The sequence below is a fragment of the Orycteropus afer genome, unplaced genomic scaffold (assembly GCF_000298275.1).
Source record: "Orycteropus afer afer isolate SDZICR_OR568_19922 unplaced genomic scaffold, OryAfe1.0 scaffold00064, whole genome shotgun sequence".
Classification (NCBI taxonomy): domain Eukaryota; kingdom Metazoa; phylum Chordata; class Mammalia; order Tubulidentata; family Orycteropodidae; genus Orycteropus; species Orycteropus afer.
In genome coordinates, this window is record NW_006921651.1 from 7114697 (window position 1) to 7139890 (window position 25194).

A 25194-nucleotide genomic window follows, 5' to 3' on the forward strand; every position below is an offset into this window, starting at 1 on the left:
CCCCATAAGTTTTAAAGGCTGTAAATCTTTACTGAAGCAGACTGCCTCATCTTCCTCCAGTGGAGTGGCTGGTGGGTTCAAACTGCTGACCTTTTGGTTAGAAGTCAAATGCCTTAACCACTGTGCCATCAGAGCTCCTTGGATAAAGCAAGGATGTCAGAAAATCTGCCCCACCATAAATGCAATGAGAATACTGGCAAAATGTGTCAGAATCAACTTTCTTCAGAACTCTGAAATTAACCATTAATTAATTCAAGAGAAGCAACTGGATTTCTGTAAGAACTGTAAGTTTTGCATTATCTTAGTGCCTAAGGCATTAGACTGCTAACCAGATGGCTGGCAGTTCAAATTCACCAGTCACTCCTTGGGAGGAAGACTGGGCAATCTACTTCTGTAGAGATACCACCTCGGAAACTCAAGGAGGAGTCACTATGAGTCAGGACCAACTTGAAGACAGTGAGTTTTTGGTTTTTAATGTACCCTATTCCCATCCTCTTCTCCCCAGCTCTGCAGGAGCTTGGAAAACCAACAGCCTTACAATCATGGTAGCCATGAAAACCAGCAGCCTAGCAGCTACTCTCAGGGGTAGAATGGGTTTGGAGCTTCCTAAAAAGCCCTAGCCCTGGAGAACTGTCATTATTTGACCTGTCTAGCAGTTCCCTGGACTTAATTTCTCAAAAAGTTAAACACAGAACTACCAGGTGGCCCAGCAATTCCACTCCTAGGTGTGACCTAAAAGTAGCAACTCGAACAGACACATGTATACCAATGTTTATTTCCACTATTTGCAATAGTGGAAATGTGGAAATAATCTAGGTATCCATTAATGGATGAATGGACAAACAAAATGTGGTGCATAGATACAATGGAATACTACTCAGCCAGAAAGAGAAATGAAGTCCTGATCTGTGCTGCAACATAGATGATCCTTGGAAATTTTATGCTCAGTAGGAGCAGATTACCCAACAAGACTACTGGGTGTTCCATCCCTCTCAGGGACTGTAAATTTGAAAGGAGGCTTTGATTCTGTAGAAAGGTGCATGGCATTGAGAGAGAGACAGACGCCAGCCATACCAAGAAGCAGAATCTGTGATGTGGTGAAAAAATGTGAAATTGTTCACTACAGATTAGTAATAAGCACAAATAAGCCCATGCTTACTTTGCTTATTGGGCAATTTGACACTGATGCTCAATGATATAGGTCAATCACAAGAGGGCAAACATTCTATGTTCTCACATGAAATAACTAGAATAGGCAGTGTGTAGAGATGACAGTTTATTAGTGGTTACCAGTGGCAGAGGGATGGAGACGAGGGAGCCACTGTTAGGAAGCAGTAAGTGCTAATGATGATGGAAAATTGGGCAATGATTATAGGTGGTGGTTGTACTACATGATTAATGTAATTGATATCACTAAATTGTGTATCTGAAAAGGGTTGATTGGCAAACACTGTGTTACATATATTTTTACATTAATAAAAAATGAAGTAGGACCCCTACCTCAGATACAAAAGTCAACTCAGAATGGATCAAAGACTTAAATGTAGGAGCTAAAATTGGAAAAACATAGGTATAAATCTTCATAAGCTTGGATTAGGCGGTGGTTTCTTAGACATGAAACCAAAGTATAAGCAACAAAAAGAAAAATTGATAAATTGGGCTTCATCAAATTTAAAGATACTCGTGCTTGAAAGGACTTCATTGAGAAAGTAACAAGGCAACTGACAGAATGGGGGAAGATATTTGCCAATCATATACCTGATGGGAAACTTGTGTCCAGGGACTGAGAGGAGAGGAGAGGATAGGGAGTTCCTGCTAGTGGATGTGGAGAGATGGAAATGTTCTAGAATTGGTGGTGATAGTTGCACAACTTTGCAAATATACTAAAACCCACTGAATTGTACACTTTAAAAGAATAAATTTTATCTCAAAAACCAAAACGTGGCCTGATGTAAAAAATGGTGACCCAATCTTACACACATAGATACTAAAATATTTGTAGATGAATTAAAAAAATGAACATAAACACATGCATGCCTATGTGTACATGATAGAGAAAGATAACATTGAATGCTGACTAGCAGTATGTTAGTTTTCAAGGTAAACAATCTGAAAAATAACCTCGGAGAGCCAATATGGTTATAATTCATCTTGCCCTCTTGCCCTTCTCTTCTTTCTATTGTTCCATGGTCTGTAACTCAAGTCCAGGAATGAACACCACAGCATGCCAGGCACTGGGACTTACATAACTGCTCAGAAATAGCCTATCAATATTCACCCGAACAAGAACTTACTGGGCTGTTTTGCAAACTCCCTTTTGTACACAAAAGATAGGATTCTTCAAACAGGGTTGTCCAACCATGGGAGGTTATAGAAGAATCAAATAACTCAGATACAGGCAAATCAGAAAAAAAATATTCAGACTTAGCAGAAGAAAACTGTCCAAATCACAATAACATGGTTGACTGAGGAGTCAACACAGAGGAATCCATTGCTTGAGTCCTTTACTTATCCTCCAGTGCTTTTTGTTTTCTCCAGGCTGGGACGTGGAGCACATACAAAGTGATTTAAAAAAAAAAAAAAAAAAAACAACTCTTGACTCCTTCCTTCTGTTTGATGTCTGGTACCCCACGGCCATTCCCCTGGCCGGTTCTCAATCCCTTGTTGTCCACACCATTCTTTTCTTTGTTCCTGTCCTGTCCTTCCTATGCTTATAGCCTTCTTTTAGGCTTTTCTTTCAGATTCTGGTTTTAAACCATCACATGTTCTGACCACTTAGAGGCTCTCCAACTACTCCCTTGCCATCTGGAATTCCCCTATACCCTGCAGACTTTGCTTTCTCAGTTGTGTCCTCCTGCTGGTGACCAGTACGTGAAGTTGACAACCAGAACTATGCACAGGAGTATTATTGGCAGGTTCTTAGGAAAGGTCACAGTGACCAAAGCTCCACTGCTACTGGAGCGAATGTGTGACCCAATGGTAGTGATATTAGTGGATGTTCCTGCAGTATGCTGTGGCTATACCACTGCCATGATTTCTCTGGTCCAAAACACCGAATGGTTCTTGGTGCATTCATCAAGAGTTCTTTTTTAGAGTCAAGAACTTAGCAATACACAGTTTAGACCAGCCTATAAAGCTGTCCAAAACCAAAACGCAAACTTACTGCTATCGAGTCAATCTGACTCATAGTGACCCCTCCTTGGGTTTCCAAGGCAGTATCTCTACAGAAGTAGATTGTCTAATCTCCCTTCTGAGGAGTGGCTGGTGGGATTGAACTGTCAGCCTTCTGGTTAGTAGTCAAAATGCCTTATGAACTACACCAAAGCTGTCTGGGAAGTGGTTTTATTGGATTTGGAGTGGGTGGGATGGGTGGATGGCCTGAGTCAATAGAAGCATGGAATCCCTAAAGGGGCCCTTTATGCCACTGGTATTCCTTCCACCAGCATTACTCCCCCCAAATCTCCAGTCATAACCTTCTAAAGAATGTCTTTTGATTGAATGTCAGAGATGAGATCAGCTGGATGAGCTACCAGTCTGATAGTCATAGTTTCCATTCCTGTGTTTCTTTACGGACACACGAACCATGAAAAGAATTGATCCTGAAACTCAAACCCAACCCACTGGATACTGAACAGTCCAGGAGATAGATATCAGTTCATCATTCTGATTCCTTCCCATGCCCCAAGTTCTATCCTGTCCCAAGCCTCCTTACATACCTGTGGCTTCCTCTTCAGGACCTGTCTGTTTGACGTATGTCTTGAGATTCTTAGCAAATACTCCTTTATTGGCCAGTAGACTGCTGTAGGATCCCTTCTCCAAGATGGTGCCATTTCCCAGAACTACAATTTCATCCACTTGGGGGAGAAAGTGAATGCTATGTGTAACCAAGAGTCGAGTCTGTAAAAATAATAAGTTGTGCTGAGTGCCTTATGTCCACCATCTTCTCTGGCTTATTCTAAAAGGGGAAAAAACAGATACCTCATTCTACTATGTGGGACTTTGCTTCAAAATGTGGACCTAACTATTTGGCATTTTTTACTTCCTCTTTCGTTCCCAGCACCTCATCCTAGGAACCCAGCCCTATGTGTAAGATGAAACTATTGTCATCCTGGACATAGAGTTATTTTCATGTAGTGACAATGAGGTTTGCCCTACATACATGGTCCTCTGAGTTCCTTGGTAATCAGAGGTTGGGCTTAGGAATATCACTTGAGATCAAGGCCTAGTAATATAAAACTAACTAATTTCCCCTTTTACTAACTAGCTAACCAACCGAATTAATAAGAACTGACCAGATTCTTCCAACATGTTAAAGACACTGTGGGGCAAGAAACGTTGTCCTTAGTCTAGGCCTCCCTAGTGTGGGAGACTTAACATCCCTTGTATTCCGATCTATTTATGAACCACATTGACTACTGTGATAGGAACTCCACTCAAAGAAAGACAAACACTCATGGGTCAGTGAGAATGCTCAAGTGGGACTGCAATGGGCCTGTAGAGAGATAACCCAGGTGTACTTCCTCTGCCCTTCACTTCACAGCCCCACAGAGACTAGATTCTTCTAATCTGAAATATCCAGGAGATATTCATCCTTCAGGAGCTCTGGTAGCATAGTGCCTAAGGCATTTGACTGCTAACCATAAGGCTGGCAGTTCAAACCCACCAGCCACTCCTCACAAGGAAGATGGGGCAATCTACTTCCATAGTGATACTGCCTCGGAAACCCAAGAAGCGGTCGCTATGAGTCGGGTCTGACTCGATGGCACGTAACAACAACAACATTCATCCTTCTAGTCTCAGATCAAAGCCAACTTTTCTGGGAGCCTTTTCTGACTCCTGCATATACTCCTGGTATTGGGTATTCCTCCTATGTTTCCACTGTACTTTGTACAGACTTCCATTAAAATGATTCTTAATTCATAACACCATTGTTTGCTTTTATGTATGTGTTCTCATTAGGCTGTATGTTACTTGATAGAAGGGAGCAGGCATTTTCATCTATGCATGCCCAGATTTTGTAATAAACATAGCATGATGGGTATTCAGTTGATGAATAAATGAAGCCCAGAAAGCTCTCTGAAGAGAAACAAGGACTAGGAATAGGAATAAGAGGAACATGAGTTCTTGTTGACCCACTGATCCAATAGAGAGGCAAAGAGCTTTAGTGGGACAGCAGCCCACATCTTGTTAGCCCTGCAATCCTCTGACTGGTATCATTCAAGACATCTTGAAGGTAACAGGCCAACTATAGTCAGAGTCTCATTGCCCAATGCCAAGGGAGATGCTGTCATCAATAACCCCCTCTTCCAGGCCCTCCTCCAATTCAACCCATAGTGCCAGGATAAATATGCTAACTTATTCATGGTAAGGAAAGCCTGCTCGTCATCTATGGGCAGCCCTAGTGACATGCTCTGGCCAGTATCTCACAGGGGAATTATGGGAATCAAATGAAACAGTGCATGTAAAGTGCTTAACACAGGCCCAGGACACAGTGAACACTCAATATATGTGAGGTATTATTTTTATATTCAGGTGAGCCACCCTTTCCAGGTGCTATGTCCTGCAAGGGTGCCAGGGAAAATACCTTCTTAAAGCACCTACAGGATTACCCATGTCCCACCAGCAAGGCGAACTGTTGAGTCCCCAAGTACTTTTAATCATAACCAATCATCTGAAGATGCTTAATTTTGGGGCCACAGAACAAGGCTTCAATTAGCCAGTTCTGGCATAAGGTGTGGTCTGAAGATGGGTGCATTCATGGGATAGACCCTTGGGAGACCAGTCTAACACTGTATCTCCTGAGATGCCCAGGGGTTACATTGTTGTTGTTGTTGTTGTTATGTGCCGTCAAGTCAGCCCCGACTCATAGCGACCCCTCCTTGGGTTTCTGAGGCAGTATCACTACGGAAGTAGGGTTGCCCAACCTTCCTTCTGAGGAGTGGCTGGTGGGTTTGAACCACCAGCCTTCTGGTTAGCAGTCAAGTGCTTTAGCCACTATGCTACCAGAGCTCCTAGGGGTTACATAAGTAAGGAAATTTACTTCAGGACAACAGCTGACCTGGGAGATGTGTGTCCCCTACCCCATGTCTTCTTCAGTTTAAACGACTTCTCACCTTGCCTTTCAACAGGCCATTGGGGCCCAGGACCTTATTGAAAATATGTTTTCCTACATGAGCATCCACAGCTGACAGAGGGTCGTCCAGAATGTAGATGTCTGAATCTTGATAGGTGGCTCTGGCCAGGCTGATCCTCTGCTTCTGACCCCCACTAAGATTTATACCCTGAAGAAGAAAACCATTTGCATTAAGTAGTATTCCTTGGTCCAACTTTAACAGAGGCTAATAAACAGGGACAAGGGAGAGATTTGCCTCCATAAGGTATCAACAGTTTTAAAATCTTACAAGTTCCTATATACAAATAAAAAATTTTAATTCAAATAAATAATTTTATGCCCAATAATTAAAGCTGTTACGATTTTCTATTATATATTTATGAGAATGTAGAGTTGCATCACAGCAGAGATTTTCTCTATTTTGTCTACGGATGTCACTCCAGTACTTAAAACAATGGCACATAGTAGGTCCTCAAGAAATGTATGTTGAAGCAACAAACAAAATTACCCTACAGCTTTGTTTCTACTAGTCTTCTAACATCTCAAGATCCTTGTCCCCAAAAGACTGCTGTATTCATTTTCAGTAATAGAGTGGAAAGATGAAAATGTCCTAATACGTAGTAATCAGCAATTTCTAAATAAATTATGGTATACTCAAATAATGGAATACAATAGAGCCATTAAAAATCTATTTTAAAGAAAGGTGTTTAATAACCTGAGAAAATAATTCACAGTAAATTCCTAAGTGACTGAAGTAGATTACTAGAACCATCCTCTGATGCTCACTGATATACAGAAGTAGAGTCAGTGCACGTAGGCTCTGGTCTCGCCTTGGCCTCTTGGGTCAGTCACAGGTAATTTAACCTCTCTGGTCCTTAGCCTTAGAGTACATTATTTCTGTATTAATTTCTGGGCACAAAGTTTAACAATTCTGAGTGATTTTCACACAATATTGTGGCCAGTTAGTGCAAACACAAGTTTTCTTTTATCTGTTCTGCTATGGATTGAATTATGTCCACAGAAAATAGGTGTAGTAAATTCTAACCTCTATGCCTGTGGTTATAATTCCATTTGGGAATGGGTTTTCTTTGTTATGTTGATGAGGCAAGATTAGTGTAGGTGTATCTTTTCTTTTTTTTTTAAATTGTGATTTGGGTGAAAGTTTACAGAGCAAATTCACTTTCCATACAGCAGTTCATATACACTGTCTCATGACATTGACTACAATTTACCACAATGCAACAGCTCCCCTCCCACTTCCTCCCCATGGTTACCTCTTCCCTGTGTCCTTCCCTCCATGCACTCCTGCCCCCTGAACTTTCTCCCTGTGTATACACAGCCCTTCTATTCTCCCATGATTGTTCTCTCCAAGGAGTATATCTACCTAGTGTAAATGTTGACCTCATATACGTGGCTTTTGTTTGGCTGGAAGCCAGAGGTGTGGGTTCAATTCCAGACCTGAAGGGTAGCTAGGGCCCATAGTCTCAGTGGTTTCACCAGGCTCTATCAGACCAGCAAACCTGGTCTCCTTTTTTTTTTTTTTATAAATGATTTTGAGTTTTGTTCCACATTGTTCTTCCACTCTCCAGAGTAGATCTCTTATGGTTTCTTGATCTTCTACATAGATCCCCCTCCAAGTAGTTGACAGTGGTAACTGGGCACCATCTAGTTCTTCTGTTCTCATAGTCGTATAGGCTGAAAATCGCATAGTGTACCAGTTGCTTGGACTAATTGTTTCCATGAATCTTTGGCTTTCTTCATTCTTCTTTGCTCTGAATGAGGAGAGACCCATTGTTGCATTTAGATGGCTGCTTGCAAGCTTTTAAGATCTGCTACTCGCCAAAGTAGGAGGTGGAACAATGTTTTGTGTAGTGTGTTATGCCAGTTGAGCTTGATGTCCCCTGCAACTATGGTCCCAAGCCCATAGGTTCAACTACTCAGTCACTCTGAGTAGCTGGCTGTGGCCAAGAAGTGACTACAACCTTGTCCCTTGTCAGCTCTACTATATACCTGGGAATTCTTACCGAACGTACAAATACACTTGTAGAAATATTGTCTGCCAACCCTATATGTGGTCTTGGGCACACTCCCCCTGCATAGACATACCTAATAGTTCATCCTGTCCACCCATCTATCCACCCATATAGCCACGTTTGCCTTCATGGACAATGCAGTACTGTATGTGTTATCTGTACCTCCCATGTACCTCTCTGTGTCTTCCTCTTCCTCAGTGCCACCATGTTGATCATTCACATTTGGTACATTCCCCTTCACCCAAATCAATACTTGTCTCTACCTATCTAACAGTGTTCCCTACCTTCCCCTCTCACCCCTGGTAATCAACAAAGAAAATTTCCTTCGATATATAAAGAGTATAGGCATATCTTGAGTCAATCTCTTTTGAGATATAAAGGATCAAATAAGTGAGCAGAGGAGAGATGGGGCAAGATTGATACCAAGAAACCAGTAAACAGAAGCTGAGGAGACAAGGACCTTCCCCCAGAGCCAACAGACAGAGAAAGGCTTCCCTTAGAGCTGGTGTCTTGAATTCGGACTTCTAGCCTCCTAGGTTGTGAGAAGATAAATTTGTTTGTTAAAGCCATCAACTTGTGGTATTTTTGTTGTATCAGCACTAGATAACTAAAACGTGTTCCAAATATGGCTACCAAAGTTGCTCAACCAATTTTACTCCCACATGTTTCTTCAGTATCCCCACTTTTTGTTCAATCTTTCACCCCCCTGGCAAGGCCCCTTGGTGCTCAGATACCTTCTCGCCAATCTCAGCCAGATCTCCTCCAGGAAGTATTTCCAAGTCTGGAAGGAGGGCACACGCCTCTAGTACTTGCTGGTACTTCCTCTCATCCAACTCTGATCCAAAAAGGATGTTGTCCTTTACGGTGCCATTCTGGATCCAGGACTGCTGTGGGACATAGGCAATGGTGCCCTAGACAGGAAAGGTTTAGATCATAGAACTGTTGCCTCTCCAGAAATGCAAGGTTGAAGGATGAGGTGACAGGAAGGGGAGGAGCAAATGGAGCTTAGATTTGAAGAAATGTGTGTCCTGCTGGCTGCCCATCTGATATTTTTAAGTGGGTTTTTCTCTGACCAGGGAGAAAACATTTGCCATCCTCTACTTACCATTTGGTGCTGCTGTTTTTGTTTTTTTTCCCTCCTCTCTATCATTTTCTAGCCATGATCCTGAAGATTTAGAAGATGAATGCAAGTGCTGATTTTAAACCTGGGTGTTAGTTGAACCCCAATGAGTCTGATTAACTGAGCACTAACGCTGGCAGGGGGAAGAGCATGGAAGTCATCCTAGGAAGCAAAAACTAAGAGGCTGGAATTATTAGGATGCCAGGGTGATGCAGAAACAGATCATGTGCAAAGAGAGACGGAGCCTGAAAGATGTCTGAGGAAGAGCTCAGCTATGAGTCAGCAAGAAGCAGCTTCTTGAGTTTCCTAAAGGGAGTTAGGGGACAGAGATCTGTGGGTCAGCTCTGCTCCAGTGAGCGCTTATTTCAGGCTAATAGCTCATTGATTATTTGTAAGTAAGAGAATGATGTCGGTATAATGTGAAAGAAGTGTTGGCTCTTAAAATGTTTTCCAAGCACGTTGATGTTTTAAAGCAATTGGGGGGCATACTTCCTCATAATTAAAGAGAAAGCCTTAGCACAACATGAAGACCTTAAGAAAAAAAAACACTGAAAATTAACAGAAGTGTTTCTCTTTGGTGTAAGTAGTAACTGGCTTAATGACTCAAAAATACCTAAGTTTAGGTCTCTGGTATAGCTGAGAGTGCTAATAAAGATGCCATGGGAACATCTCCTCTGTGTTAAAAATAATAATAATAATAATTGATGAAAACATCTACACCCTGCATCAGATTGTTTTTACTGGAAGCAAATGCCCTCAGAGACCAAAGGAAGAGGTGAGGTGATGCCGTATGCAAATGTCGATGGAGAATTTCCAGTGCTACTGTTGGTATTGCTATTGAGATAGTACTGTTGTTGGTGTTTTTGTTAATACTCTGGCTACAAAATTACTAGGTTTTCAGTGAGCTGTCCCAATTCCTTTCCTTTAAAGGTGTACAGAAACCATACATAATTATAGCAGAGATGGCTGTATTTTGAAGGGAGATTTCTCTAGTTGACAGTTTTCAAACATTAGTTTGCATATAAGAACCATCTGGGGGAACCATTAAAGATTCTTAAGTTTTACCTCCAGAGTCTAATTATATAAGTTTGGGATCAGGCAGGGAATCTACAGTTTACATGTCCACCAGATTTCTCTAAGACTTCACTTAGAGAAGCCAGAGCAATTGTTATCAGATTCTAGTTTTCAGTGCATCCTCCCAAATGGCCCACAGGTGAATATCAGAAGTCTTCTCCATTTGCATTTCCTCTCACCTTGATGGTTATGTGTCCATGGACATTTTCCATTTCTCCCAGGATGGCTGACATCAAGGAGGATTTTCCAGAGCCCACAGTGCCCACTACAGCCACCAAATGGCCTGGCATAATGTCCAGAGTGACACTGAAAGAAAGAAGGGTATTTGAAGCAGATGGGAAGTTATTCAAGAGGAACTCAAGTCACTTTTCAGACTATCCAATGGGAGTCTGGTATTAGGACATTTCCTCCTTAAGATTATAAAATTTGTCTTGGATATGCAAGACCTCAAAGTGCTTCCTTGATGATATTTTAGCTCTAAGAAGCTAGAGAATGAGCCTTAACTTATCCAACTCAACTATAAGCTGTCTGTGCCAAATGTGGGCTTCATGACATTGCCTTAGAACCAGCATGGTGCCTTTGAACAGGCACCTGACTGGGAGCTGGAGACCTGGTCCAAGTTCTAACTTGGTCACTGCTGAGCTGTGTGATCTTGGAGGGTCACTTTCTCTGGATTAAGGATCTGCATCTCTAAAATAATGGGGTTGGGCTGGATGAGTGTTTCCCAAACTTGGCTATTCAATGAGACACTCGTTAAAAGCACAGATTCCCTGACCTTCACCCTGGGGATTGTGTCTGGCTGGGGAAGGGCCCATATTGGGCGAGGCTCCTGAGAACTCTATGTGCCAGTCCTATTATTTGAGCCCCTACACATCAGGAACATCAGGACCTTGTTCATACTCTTTTTGAAACTGTTCAAGGGGGTGAACTTTTTCAGATGTGAGCCATTGAAGAACTAAGAGAAGAGCTCTTGCCCTGCCTCATCTCAGGCCTAACTCCAGAGTCCATCTTAAAGGATGTAGGAAGGGTGGAAATCATGAGTGTAGCAGGGAGATGATAAAGTGTGCTCGGTTGTGAGAAATGAAAGATATGAGCCTGTTCAGTGGATGAGCTGTGATGTGTTGGTACACATAGTGCTTAAGAGACAGTTGCAGGCAACAGTGGGCAAGAGGGAGTTGGCTAAGGGCAGAAACACCTGCTGGGAGATGGTCTACAGAGTGGGATGTGGGAATAGGTTATTAAGATGCAAAACTCCAGATCTGAAGTTGAATCTTTTGACAGTACCTCCTACTGCCCACTTTGGAGAAAGAAGCCAGATTTCCACATTCTTGATTACTATTGTTAAATGAGTAACTAAATTTAAATGTAGTTCAGGTTCATGTGTGTATCCTCTATTATACCCAGAGACCTAGGCCACCTGCCAACACTGCACTACTTCTCTCCATAATCTGGAGAGCACACATCTTCATGGGTTCTCAGCTGATGTGTAGGGTCCACAATAGGAAATCTGGGAGCAGATGCAGTTATGAGGTAAGAGGTTCAGGGTCTCTGCTGTCAGCATATCCCTTTAAGGGTTCAGTCTACACTACTACCTAACTGCACACCCACACTGCTCTTTTCCCTACATGCTCAATATCATGGAATTTTCCAAGAACAAGACCAGCAAGGAGAATCCTAAAAAACAGCAGGCTGGATAAAGGGCAACTCACTCTCGGATTGTGGTTTCCAACTCTTGGTCCCAGGTAAAGGAGGCCTCAGAGAACTGTATAGCTTTGTCTGTCAAGAAAAGGGCCTCTTCTTTTAGTTAGATGTAAGTTCCCACCTGTCAGTCTACCCTTTCTCAGCCCTCATATTTCCAGCAGACCTGAGATCACCTCTGTCACATGCTGACTCCTAGACTAGAGGTGAACAAAAGCTTCTGAGATGAGCCCAAAATTGACCTCAATTCAGGAGCCTCAAGCCTATTAGTAGCACACATTCCTGTCCTTCAGATACTCTGGGAACATTCCCAACCCCTCTGCTGCCTAGTCTCCTTGTAGGAATTCCACCTCTTCTTATACATCCATTCACTCTCCATTCTGGATTCCAGACCACTGCTCACTGTGACCATGGATACTGCCAATCATTAAAACTTTAGAACATGTGTGCTCTTTTACTCCACACTACCTTCCCAGTTCCACATGCTCAGCCTCATCATTACTACTACTTCAGGACCCTTTGCAGAACTCCTTGCTTCTCCTCAGAACAAATGACTCAGCTCTACTTTGCAAGTGATCTTGCAAAGCAAGCTGCTTTAAACAAAAACATAATCTAAATAAAAGGTGCATGCTGTTTTTTTTTTTTTTTAAACTATTATGCAAACGTAGGTTCAAGGTGAGTTCCCTAGCTTTCCATTATAATCAGTTTACTGCTGCTTAGCCCTAGTATATAAGTTTCTGGTGCCATCACTGTAAATATGTTTGGGTAACAACTTCCAAATTCATTTACCAGAATTGGGGTCATGTCGAATGGCAGATGTGTCCAAGTCATCCCCTCCCAAGTACTTCTCTAGTCGTTCTGTGGAAACACTGGCCTAGAGAGGGACACAAAGGATCTCAAAAATAAAACAGCTAATAGCAAGTATAAGTAGGGAATGGTTTTCTGGTTCTGAGTCATCAGCCTTGGGTACAGAAGCAGACAGTGAATCTTCCAGGCTTCTTGCCTACACATTTGCCATTTGCCAAATCTGTCAATCTTGCTTCATAGGCTCCAGGACAGGGAGGACTTTTCCTAAGCCCCAGTTCTTCATGTGGACTGAACTGTCTGACACAAGCCTCCTCTGGGATCCACTCCAATCACCTGCTTTCAGATTGGTTGTCACCACACTCCACTTCCCTTTCATCCTATCACCCAGGCTGTGAACTTCCTACTGACATCTGATACTTATTCCGTCTCAGTTTTCAGGACCGAAACACTCTCTGGCCCATTCAAGGACTCCTGAACGCCACACTCATTTTCTGACAGTTTGAGATTCCACTGTGTTTGGTTTTACCACCATATGGACTTTTACTCTTTGTGCATGTTTGCCTAGAAACACTGCAAGAGCCTTGGAAAAATGTCAGAGAAACTGGTTTGGAAAGGGGCTTAGTAATGTTCCAGGAACCAGGGCTAATCATAATAATTTCACTAAATACTTGTATAAGCATTATCTTCTTGTGAAGTAGATGAGATTGGTATGATTAACCTCATCTTATAGTCAGATAAAGAAGCTCTGGTAGCACAGTGCCTAAGGCATCTGACTGCTAACCAGAAGGTTGGTGGTTCCAACCGACCAGCCACTTTGTGGAAGCAAGACAGGGCAATCTATTTCCATATTTACTGCCTCAGAAACCCAATGGGGGTCGCTATGAATCGAAATGGACTCAACAGCAGTGGGTCTGGGTTTTTTTTTGTGTGTGTGTAGTCAGATAAAGTAAGGCTCAGAAAGCCTGTAATTTTACTAAGATTAAACTATTGATTTCCAGTGACCAAACAGCTCTCTGTAATTGAAAGTCTTGAGGAGAACCTAGAAATGACATATGATATGTCAGTCATTCTGGGCTCTGAGGCTTTTAACCAAAGATAAGCATTTAGCAATGAGTGCTCCTACCTACCTGGATAATGGAGGAGATTACCATGGGGAACATGCTCAGGGGAAAGCGCAGGATGTTGAAGAGTGTGATGGAGGTGAAGGCCTTTTGTGCATCCAAAATATTGTTGCTACTCACCAGGACGTAAACTGAAAATGTGGCCACAGACACCTGAAAAGAGCAAGGTCATGAGCAATTTATTCCTAAAAGGGGCCAAGCAGCATCAGAAGCACAGTATACGTAGTCCTTGAGTTATTATGGGGTTCCAACAACTCAGCCAAAAGTCGGTTCTGATGTAAGTCAAATACCTTATTTTCCCCCCCATTATTATTGTCTTTTATCATCAGAATTTTTATAAATCTGATTTTTATTTGTCTTTGGGGGTTGAAAACATTACATATAAACTACTGATACTGATAAGATCAGCAAATTATACACTGCAACACTACGTAGCACATATTACTAACAAGATATACTAAAAAAGTGGATGGTCCTAAGTATGGTTCCTCATAATTTGAATGTGTCATAAATCCAGGACTACCTGTATATCAGAGTTGAAGGGGCCTTATGGATTATCCCAACCTCCTCACGTTACAGATGAGAAAACTGAGGCCGAGAGAAAGGGAAATATCTTGTCCAAAGTCACAAAGTCAATTAATGGCATTTTGGGGTCAAGAGCTTGACTTTCCTGGCTCCTGTATTGTGTTCCTTTCAGTATAGACTCACATTGCCTCCCCAAGAAGATAAGAAGCTGTCCTATGCAAAGTATTCCTTGATGCATTCATCCTAAACATTCTAAAAACTCTATCTGGGCTTCCAAATCTTCTAACAGTATATGCACACATGAAACGCACTGGGGGAGGGGAGTAGGGAGGGTTGTAGATCACTAGGTAGGAATAGCAGCATGGGGAGTTGAGGAGGGAGGCTGAGTTCCTTAGACTCTAGGGGCAGGCCTAGGGGTGCTGGGCAGTCTATAAGGATATTATTGTCCAGGAAGCTGTCTCAAGTCCAAAAGCATACACAACCCACTGACTTCTCCACCACTCACCAGAACTGGAGTTAAGTATAAGATGAACATGATCACAGACTGCATCTTGGCAAAGGTCCGCAGGTTCTTGAGCTCTTTCTTCCGAAGATTATTGACTTGGCTTTTGAAAGAAGGTTCCCAGGCAAAATATTTTAGGATCTAAGAGGTTAGAAAAGAACACTGCTCATACTCTTGCCCTGAAAGGCCACCAGGTACGTCTCATCCACCCATGTTTTAGAATACGTTCCTCCAAATTTAGGCAGGTAGAAATCCAGACTATGAAGTGTGATTACAGAAAGGTAGCTTGTATTTGTTGATAACCTATTATGTCCCAAGCATTTTATATATATTATCTCGCTTTATGCTTTTAACAACTTTAGTTTAACCAAGTGCCCCAGGACTTAGCCCAGGATTAAGAATGCTCCCTGGGTGCTGGGCTCTCAGTGCTAAAACATGGAAAGTTCTGGGCAAGCCAGGGTGAGATGGTCACCCTACATATGTAGAATTTTTGTCTCCTTTTCCTCAATAAAGAAACAAGCTGAGAGGGGAAGTAACTTGCTCAAGGTCACTGAGTTGGCAAATGGTAAAGCGGAGACTGAAAATCAGGACTACCTTTCAATTTTGTCATATTAGCACAAAGTCAATCAGAGCTCTCTGTGGGGAACTATCAGGGAGCTAAAGGGACCCCTGCTTCATCTTCAAGAAGTTCAGGGTAATGTTGAAATCCATGAATTTTAAAACATTACTAAAAAAACCCACAAAAACACGAATGTATTGGTCACCTTTGGAGGATGATACATTATTTTGAAAACTGTAGAGGGAAATACATTATTTTGAAGCTGTAAGTAGAGGGAATGAAGGACACATTCATTCTGCCTATCCTGTCATCTTCTTTATAGTATGCCAACTAATAAAGACCAAAGGAAAATAGAATTAGAATATCACTATTTTGCAACCCCTAATGAAATAATGGGTTGATCATCAGTGACTGCTAAGACTTTTACAACCATGGTTTTTAACCGTGGCTGCATATTAGAATCACTTAGGGAGTTATTAAAAAATAGAGTGAAGAAAATCAAAGACACATGGAAATAATTTCTCCAAGAGACTAGTGGATCACATGAAACTTAGCTTCCATGACCCTGAGACCAGAAGAACTAGATGGTGCCTGACCACCACAGCCAATCACTCTAAAAGGAACCACAATAGATGATTCTGGGTAAAAGGGGAGAAAAGTGTGGAACAAATCTCAAAATAATAATAATAGTAAAAGACCAGACTTACTGGTCTGATAGAGACTGGTGGAATGCCTGGGATTATGGCCCTTAGTCACTCTTCAGGCCTGGAACTGAACTCACTCTCGTGGCTCAACTTTCAGCCAAACAATAGACAGGACTATGAGGTGAACTATAATATCAGGAAGGTGTGCACTTCTTAGAACAATCAAACATAAGAAACCAAAAGAGCAGCATTTACCCAGGGGTAAAGCTCTGAAGGCAGGAATGGATAGGAAAGGATAAAGGGATATGGTAAACACAGGGAGGAAGTGGTAAGAGTGTTGTTACATAGTGAGGATTGTAATCAATGTTGCAAAACAAAATGTGTATGAATTGTTGAACAGAAAACCAATTTATTCTGTAAACTTCCACCCAAATTACCATAAAAAGTTAGTAATACTTTTTAAAAATATAGATAGTTGGACCTACTTGTTAGGGAGTCTAATTTAATTGCTTAGAGGTGGGGTCCGACCTCCCCACTGATTCTAATGTGCTATCAGGGTTACAAATCACTTCTCTAGGTGAAAGAATGGCAGGAACCTTTATAATGGGTGAACTGGCTGATGACTCCTGGACCCCACTAACCAATTGTCATCATGCACATTTGGAAGTACACAGCACCACCTGAAAGTATCCCTTCCCTCCCCAAACTAGACTTAACTCTAATCAAGCCTCTATATCTAACTATCGGTTTATAAGAAATACAGAAAACAAGACAAACATGGTTTCACTAATTAATGACCAAAAGAAAAGGAAGAAAGGTCTGTTGTAAGTTAAAGGCATTAACTATTAAATGCCATTTGTGGAGATTTTTGGGATTCTTAGTCAAACAAACCAACTGCTAAAACAAATTATGAGACAGTTGGGGAAATTTGATCTTATCAAAGGATGATTGTTAATTTTTTTAGGTGTGACACTAATATCAAGGTTATGCTAAAAAAAAAAAAAAGGAAAGAAAAGGAAATCCTTCTTTTAGAGATTCAGAGTATTTACAAATGAAAGGACAGAATATCTGACAATTGCTTTAAAATAATCAAGCAGGTCATGACGTGGGGAGTGGGTGCATGCCTGTCACTAGATGGGTCACATCGATAACCACTAAAGCTGGGTGATAAGTCCATGGAGGTCCATTATATTAGCCTCTCTATTTTTGTGTCTGTTTGAAAATTTCTACAATAAAATGTAAAAACAAAACAAGAAATGTTGTTGTTGTTGTTATTTGCCATAGAGTCGGCCCCAACTCCTAGCAACCCCTCCTTGGGTTTCCGAGGCAGTTATCACTATGGAAGTAGGATTGCCCAACCTTCCTTCCGAGGAGTGGCTGAAAACAAGAAATATTTAGGATAAATAGAAATTAAGGTTAAAAATAGGGTCTATAAGGAGTAGTAGAATATGAAACAGGAGGAGATAAGTGGGTGGAGGAATCAGGAGTTGTCTGACATTCAACAGGACCAGACGCAGGAAGCCACAACCTCTCTTTAGGGTGTGTTAAGGCCACAAAATCTATTGCTCTGTCACTGCACACAGAGGGCAGCCTAAGCTCAGCATCTTACCTTGATCCCACTAAGAATCTCATTCATAATCTTCAAACGTTTGTCTTTATTCTTCATATTTTTTACCTGCCAGGAAAAAGCAAAACAAAAACACAGCACATGTCCGTAAGTGAGTCCAGGTTACCTGCAGATGTCAAGTCTCAGGGGGCAGTTGTGGCTGTCATTGTGAGGTGTCCAATAATGGGATATTAAGCTCTCCTGGTGGCATAGTGCCTAAGGCATTTAACTGCTAACCAGAAGGCTGGTGGTTCAAACCCACCGGCCACTCCTCAGAAGGCAGATTGGGCAATCTACTTCCATAGTGATACCACCTCAGAAACCCAAGGAGGGGTCACTATCAATCTGATCCAACTCCACGGCAGTGAGGTTTTTTTTTTTTTTTTTTTTACTATGCTCCTCTTTGGGAGCTTTGGTGGCTCTAATGCCTAAGGCATTTGACTGCTAACTAGAAGACTGGCAGTTCAGATCCACCAGCCACTCCTTGGACTGGGCAATCTACTTCCATAGAGATAGGGCCTCAGAAATGCAAGTAGGGGTCACTATGAGTCGGGACCAACTGGACGGCAGTGAGTTTGGTGGTGTTTTTTTTTATTTATTTTTTAATGCTCTTTAGGAGCTCTGGTGGTGTAGTGTTTAAAGCATTTGACTGCTAACCAAAAGGTCAGCAGTTTAAACCTACCAGCTGCTCTGTGAGAGAAAGATGAGGCAGTCTGCTTCCATAAAGATTTATAGCCTTAGAAACACTATGGGGCAGTTCTGCTCTGTTCTATAGGGCTGCTATGAGTTAGAATCAACTCAATGGCAGTGGGTTGGGTTGGGTTGGGTTTATGCTCCTCTTTAGCCACTCCCCTCCTACCAGTCTGGTCTTCTTATCTGATCTGTGAGCATACCAAGCTCACTGCTACCCCGAGCCTTTGCCTGACTGTCCCCTCCACCCAAGTTGTTCTGCCATTCCCAAAGTTTTTCCTTCATAGTCAGCTTGTGTCAATTAGATCTCCACTTAAATGTTCCTCCTCACTGAGGTCTTCTTGGACCCTCACATCAAAAATAACCACCTACTCACTCACCATCATGTCACCCTATTTAATTCTCTGCATAGTACTAACCGTGATCTGATATTTTTCTTAATTTAATTCTTTTTGTTTATTGCCTGTGTCTCCATCCTCCAAGTAGAAAGTAAACTCTATGAAAGCAGGAAATTTGTTTAATTTGCTGGTGCATTCCCAGAATAGTAAAATGCACATGAACTATTTTTTAAATAAATATTTATAATTCAATGAATCAAAAATAATGAATAATTCATACACTCACACCAGCAAGTTCACTCACCCCGCCTCTGATTTCTGGCAGAGCTAAGGAATGTCCACATGGAGCCCTCCTAGCTAGTGGTAGTAGCAGTGGTTGCCTAAGGACATGGATTTAAAGTTTGGATCCCTAATGTAACTGCTATGTATGACTGGTTTGTATTGCTATGATGGCAGGCAGGGGCACAGATCACTGTTCTGAGGGCAGCCCAGTAGAGCAGGGTGGAAGAGTTATATGCAGGTCTCTGGGACAGCCCTTTCCCTCTCCAGTTTGGTTCTTCCGTGTAATATGAATAAAGAGAGAATATATAAACTCTAAAAGTGCTTAGAAGATGTAAAGAGAAGATAGAGAAAACCAAGTTCACTTGGGATAGTAGAAAGTCTTTAACCCACTTTGCTTTGCCCAAACTCCCACCAAGAGTTACAGCAGAATAAGCAAAGTAGTTCAGATTTTGAAGAAGTCCTATCTCCCCAGGATGACTCTGTTTCCTTACCTGAATTTTCCTATTCTTGGTGGCCAGTACCCCATTCATTGGGATTAGAAGAATCATCAATCCAACACCTGCAAAGACTGAGGGCCCCAACTCTCTCCACAGGAAGAAGATGGATAAAACAATTTGCAGGGCACTTGACCACACCAAGTGGATGAAGTTGGTCACATCCATGAGCTTCTGGGCATCCACAGACATCAGGTTTACTGTTTCTCCAACAGTGTACTGCCTCCTGGCAGAGTTGGACAGGGTCAGTGCCTAAAGATAAAGATCGGCATTGAGCCCCATCTACAAGGAGGCCGTGGGGTGAGGAGGCTCAGAAAGTGAAAGCAAGATGGAAGGACGGGCTCCACATGGACACAACTTTTCCAAGAGAGAAACCTTTCAGTGTCCTCTCACTCTTGACCACCCTTTCTTGCTATTCCCACCTTCCTCTAACCTCTTACACACACTTTTTTTTTTGGCCTAGAAAACTCCTATTAACCTTTAGGTGTCAATTTAGATGGCACTTCTGAGAAGCCTCCCCTGACACAAATATGGGTTAGATAACCCATAACATCTTGTGCTTATCGCTGTTACTACATTTATCACATGAATTATAATTGTTCGCTTTTCTATCTGTCTACTAGATGTAAACTCTGTGAGGCCAAAACTACTTCTGTCCATTTTTATTATTGTATCATGTCCACAGAGTAGGGAATCAAATATTTATGGGGAGAAGGAAGGAAAGAGGTTGTAAGAAAAGAATTTAAGGAAGGAAGGAGGGAGGAAGGGGTGATGCAGGGAAAGAGGGAAGAATAAAGGAATGAAGGAAAGAAAGAAGAAAAGAGGATGGACACTAGCATGTTTTGATCCGGGTCTTGAAGGCTTCTGACAGGCAATGGTATTTAGAGCCATATTCTTATAAAGAGGTTGCAACCATTCCCAACAAGGACAGAGATCTTAGAACAGAGAGGAAAGCCGTAGGGCTTGTCTGTTGTCAGGAATTCTGGGGCAATATCTATCTAGATGCCTGAATCTTGTGGTATGGACCTCTTGTTTTCGTGTAAGAAAGATCAGAGGCTGACAACCACAGATCTGTCACTTACAAAAATGCCCTGCACAAGTGCACTCAGCCAGAGGGCTTGGGGCACTGCAAGCTGTTTGCACTATGCTCACCAAACCATCATCTAGTATGAGTTGCATCTTCCCAAGGGAGGGGTGCCTTCTTCTGATTCCCACAAAGACAGTGCATTGGCTTGAAGCAGCTCTTGATAACCAACCCCATCTCATCTCCTTTCTTAGAGTCTCTACTGTCATCTTAATGCACCAATACATTCTTTGGAACATATCAGGATTCTTGGGTATACAGTAAAAAGACAAAAATTTTCTAAATCAGGCCACATATGGAAAAGGAAAACAAAGTAAACAACATCTAACTACGCTTCAGAGTAATCACTATGTTTTTCTTTTCTCAATAAATCTCAATAAAGTAGAAAGAACATTTATTTAGTCCTAAGTAACCCTTCTTAGCCCCGTTTCATGAAATATTTGGTTTAAATGTTGGTGGTTGTAAGGTCTTGAGCCTTGGCCAGCTTAGTTACTGACTTGACATTCTTTCCCAAGGCATTCTCATTCTGTTGAGAGAGGTGAGAAGGAGGGAACGCATATCTGAGCCTTCAAGGCTGAAAGGCAGATCCTGGGCAGGGTAGCTTGCCCGCTTTTCCCTGGAGTTTGTACCCTCTCCATACATACTCCATGTCTGTGAACACACGTCGTACATTTAATTTCCAAAGAAACATCTAAAGGCAGCCACATGGTTAATCAAAATGAAATGTTGTGGTCATTTATCACTGCATCGTGTTTTCCTCAATCTTGGAATAACTTAGTCCTGCTTAATAAGGAAATTTTCTTTGGTGATACCTGATACATTTTGCTTACCTTCTTATATACAGAAGCCATGATGGTTGTCCGTACATTCATGCCTATCATGAAGCAGAATTGAAAATACCACTGAAGGCATATGGACTGGAGGAGGGCCACAACAAAGAAGAGGACTGAATAGATATATCCAGTCCATCCATATGTCTCACGATCGTTTGCAAAGGAGATCAGTAATCTGTCAGGGCAAAATCCGGTAAGTGATGCCCACCAGGCCTCCAAGGGCTCCTTATTTTCCTTGTGTGTGTGCCTTTACCCTACAGGTAACAAAAGTAACCAGAATGGCCAAATACTTTTGGAAAACCTAAGCTCCACAGTCTTGCCAGTGCTCTTGCTTTTGCTTGGAGATGAGTGGAAAGAGACTCCAATAAAAGAGACTCAGTGGGTGTGTGGGAACCAAGTTGATTGGTTCCTGGACAACAGAAGCCTGAAAAGGAATTAGGATGTCTATCTATCATGAGTTTGAAGGTCTTCCCCCTGGAGGATGGTTCATTGTATAGGTCCCAACGTATTGCATAGTGCTGTCAGGATTAACCCAAATCTCCCACGAAAGCCTATGACTGTGGGGAAATGAGTTTGCAGATACCAGATACAGATTTCTCCTGGGGTATGCCGCCCACCTCTTGGAGATGGCTCTGCCCATAGCAGATACCTGGCTTTCTGTGAGGGGAGTGAGGTAGAAATGAAGGAAGCTAAAGTATACATCATCTAAGATCTTAAAAACTACCTTGCATTTTTCACAAATGCAACTCTGTTAAGGTGGAGGAAAATCATGAGCACTTTAAAATGGAAATTTAATAATAAGCTCCTGTTCATGCACACAAGGGTAGCAGAGGGGGCCCTGAGAGGGCAATCCAAGGCCTGAGGACTCACTTCAGCAGCTGAGGATTCAGAAATACGAAGAGGTCATGTATTAGCTTCAACAGGAATGATTTTAGGAGTTCAGTGTAGAAAGTCTTGAAGAGGGCCTTCACCAACCAGGACTTGGGAAAGTCTTTTGTGCTCTTTGGCTTTGTTTTTTCCTTTTTAGCTTCTTCCTAAATACAAAACCAAACAACGACGTACACAGGGTTATGTAGTGTTGGAAACCCATTGCTGTCAAGCTGATTCCAATTCATAACAATCTTGTAGGACACAGTAGAAGTGCCCCATAGGGTTTACATCTTTACAGAAGCAGAATGTCATATTTTCCCCCTATGAAGCAGCTGCTGGGTTCTAACCACCAACCTTTTGGTTAGCCACCAAGCACTTAACCACTGTGGCATCAGAGCTTGGATGCTTAGAACTCTTTTTATTTTTTTTTTGGTTCTTTTCCTACATATGGTTGTTATGGGAATTTTACCACTCACTCACCAGCCTTTTCTTTTTCCTATATTGCAGCCTCCTCATTTTATTCTCCAGAGTCCCATCCTGTCCCCAGATGCTAGCTTCTCAAGCTTCAGTATCTACATCTTTTTTACTGAGGTCCCATCCAATCTGTCTCTCTTGCCTGGGTGACTTATCTATATCTGTCTGTCCTTTTTTTAGCCCATGGGACTTTTAAAAATATAAATCAGATCACACCACTCCTCTGCCCAAAACCTTTCATAGGCTTTCCATCAGACTTAAAATCCAGACTCCTTACTATGGCCCACAGGGGTCTTCACATTTTAGCCCCTATTCACCTCCTTGAGCTCATTTCATACCACACTCAGCCTCTCTCATGATGCCCCTGTGCCTTCATCCAGTTCCCTGAATGAGCCAAACTTTCCCCCCTTCTCAGCCTTGTACTCCTGCTCCCTCTGATAGGAACACACTTGCTTTGATGGCCCTATAGATGGACTGTTCTTATATTTGGGTCTCTGCTCAAATGCCACCTCCTCTGAGAAGTCTCCCTTGAATACTCCCAAAGCATTAACATGTTGTCTTTCCTTAATACCATTTATAACTAGAGTTACAATAACTAGAGTTACAGGAGGAACACATGCATTGGTTATTTTTAATTTTCTAACTCTCTAAGTTGGAGACTCTTTGATGGTTGTTTCTTGTACCTAGTGCCAGGAATGGTCTCTGGCACACAGTTGTATTTAATAAATATTTTTGAGTGAATAAATTAGCTGTTAATGCTAAATGCATGGAGGTGCAGATCCTAATCATGCTAAAGTATTATTTATACTTTTAATTTAAAAAAATTATGGAAAATTTCAAATATATTTGAAAATATTTGGAAATTAAATTTCAAGGAGAAAGAACAGCACAGTGTATTCTCATGTTTCCATCACTAAGATATTATTAATATTGCAAATATGCTAATAATATAAAAAGCTCTGAAAAGCATAAAGTGTTATAAAAATGTAAGGACATCATCATTATGCCCTCTTTTTGAGACATACAAGCATTTTCGCACAGAAACTCATGGGACAGTTACCAGGACAAGGACATCTTGGCTTTGACTCTGGTTCTTGTTCAAGCCGTGCAGCGTGGCTTCTAGGTTCCTCTGGGAGTTCTTTTGTCTCCATCTCTGGAGTGCCCGCCTGGCCTTCTGCAGCTCTCCCGCTGAGCATGTTTCAAACTTACTGACGAGGTTCTTGGCTTGAATCCTATCATCGACGTCCCAGACATCTTCAGTCGTCAGAGGTTCCTTGTACCCTTTCAGAATGATACTGGAACAAGAGCGACCCACAGGCTGGGATCCTACAGGCTAGGTTAGAGGGCTGTCCCTTTGCCCCCTTGTTGGGGACCAAGAAAAAGACCCCCAAAAGAACATGATTGCAAGGCACATGTTCTAATTACAGTGAAGAGATGACGAGGCCTCTCTTGTGATTGAGTGTTTGCTTTTAAAGAACCTCTCTGTGGTTGAATGTTGCTTTAAGAGATGGCAAGGTCTCTCTAACTGTTAAATACTTAATTGGCAAAACATCAAAGTATTAAAAGTAGATGTTATTCTCCATGACAGTGACTTTGTGTCACTGTGTCCTATAAACATTTATCGTTTTATACTCCTTATTCCTAAGGAGATTCCTGTGATTGTTTTAATGACCACCTGTTGTCCTTGAGCATGTAGAGGAGTAAAACTTTAGCTCTGTAGAGAACAAGCTGATTGTCTAACCTGCAAGACTAATGACGTAATCATGTACAAACATATAAATAAAGTAGAACAAAGGCATCAGGGGTCGCTCCCACAGAACATGCAGGGCATCCGCCTGGCCCCTGTTCCTGTAAAATAATAATAAAGAAAACCATTAATCCTTTCCTGTCGCTTCATTTCGTGACCTGTGTGGTTTTGCCGGATGCAGCACCCCCTCTCTCCAAACCTGCCTGGGTCCTGATCTGGGATGGGAATAAGAGGACAGGACTTCTCTCTTGCTCCATTATCTGATCCCTGGCCCCTTTGAACTTGAGAGAGGAGTGAGAAGAGGAGAATGAGAAGCAAGGAGGGGTGATAGAGGTGGTAGAAGATAAGAAGAGAAAGGGAAGAGGAGGAACATTACCAAATTAAGGGCAAAAAGATCATTACCTCCCCCTCCTCCTTTCCTTCTTCCTCAAACACCGGCTGCCTCTCTGACACTGGCGTCTCCAGGAAGGGCCTCCATAATGGCGTTAAGAAATGGAGCAGCCCCAGGAAGGCGGGGCAAGATGGCGGACTAGGCAGAAGGATTGCACAGACCCTCTTCAACAAAGAAAAGGGAAACCAAT

At 42.1% G+C, this 25194-nt stretch overlaps 1 protein-coding gene across 1 annotated transcript in view; it reads right to left on the minus strand.

Annotated features, from left to right (window-relative positions):
• Positions 1–25194, minus strand: part of ABCC2 (ATP binding cassette subfamily C member 2) — a 91931-nt gene that overhangs the window by 32837 nt on the left and 33900 nt on the right. The window contains exons 7-19 of the mRNA XM_007939966.2: positions 23927–24161; positions 22393–22556; positions 21520–21697; positions 19603–19857; positions 17805–17870; positions 14996–15133; positions 13972–14118; positions 12827–12911; positions 12049–12115; positions 10519–10645; positions 8880–9056; positions 6114–6281; positions 3717–3897 (exon numbers count right to left, since the gene is read on the minus strand). Coding sequence (XP_007938157.2) covers positions 3717–3897; positions 6114–6281; positions 8880–9056; positions 10519–10645; positions 12049–12115; positions 12827–12911; positions 13972–14118; positions 14996–15133; positions 17805–17870; positions 19603–19857; positions 21520–21697; positions 22393–22556; positions 23927–24161 — 1988 coding nt within the window. The remainder of the gene's footprint in view (positions 1–3716; positions 3898–6113; positions 6282–8879; positions 9057–10518; positions 10646–12048; positions 12116–12826; positions 12912–13971; positions 14119–14995; positions 15134–17804; positions 17871–19602; positions 19858–21519; positions 21698–22392; positions 22557–23926; positions 24162–25194) is intronic.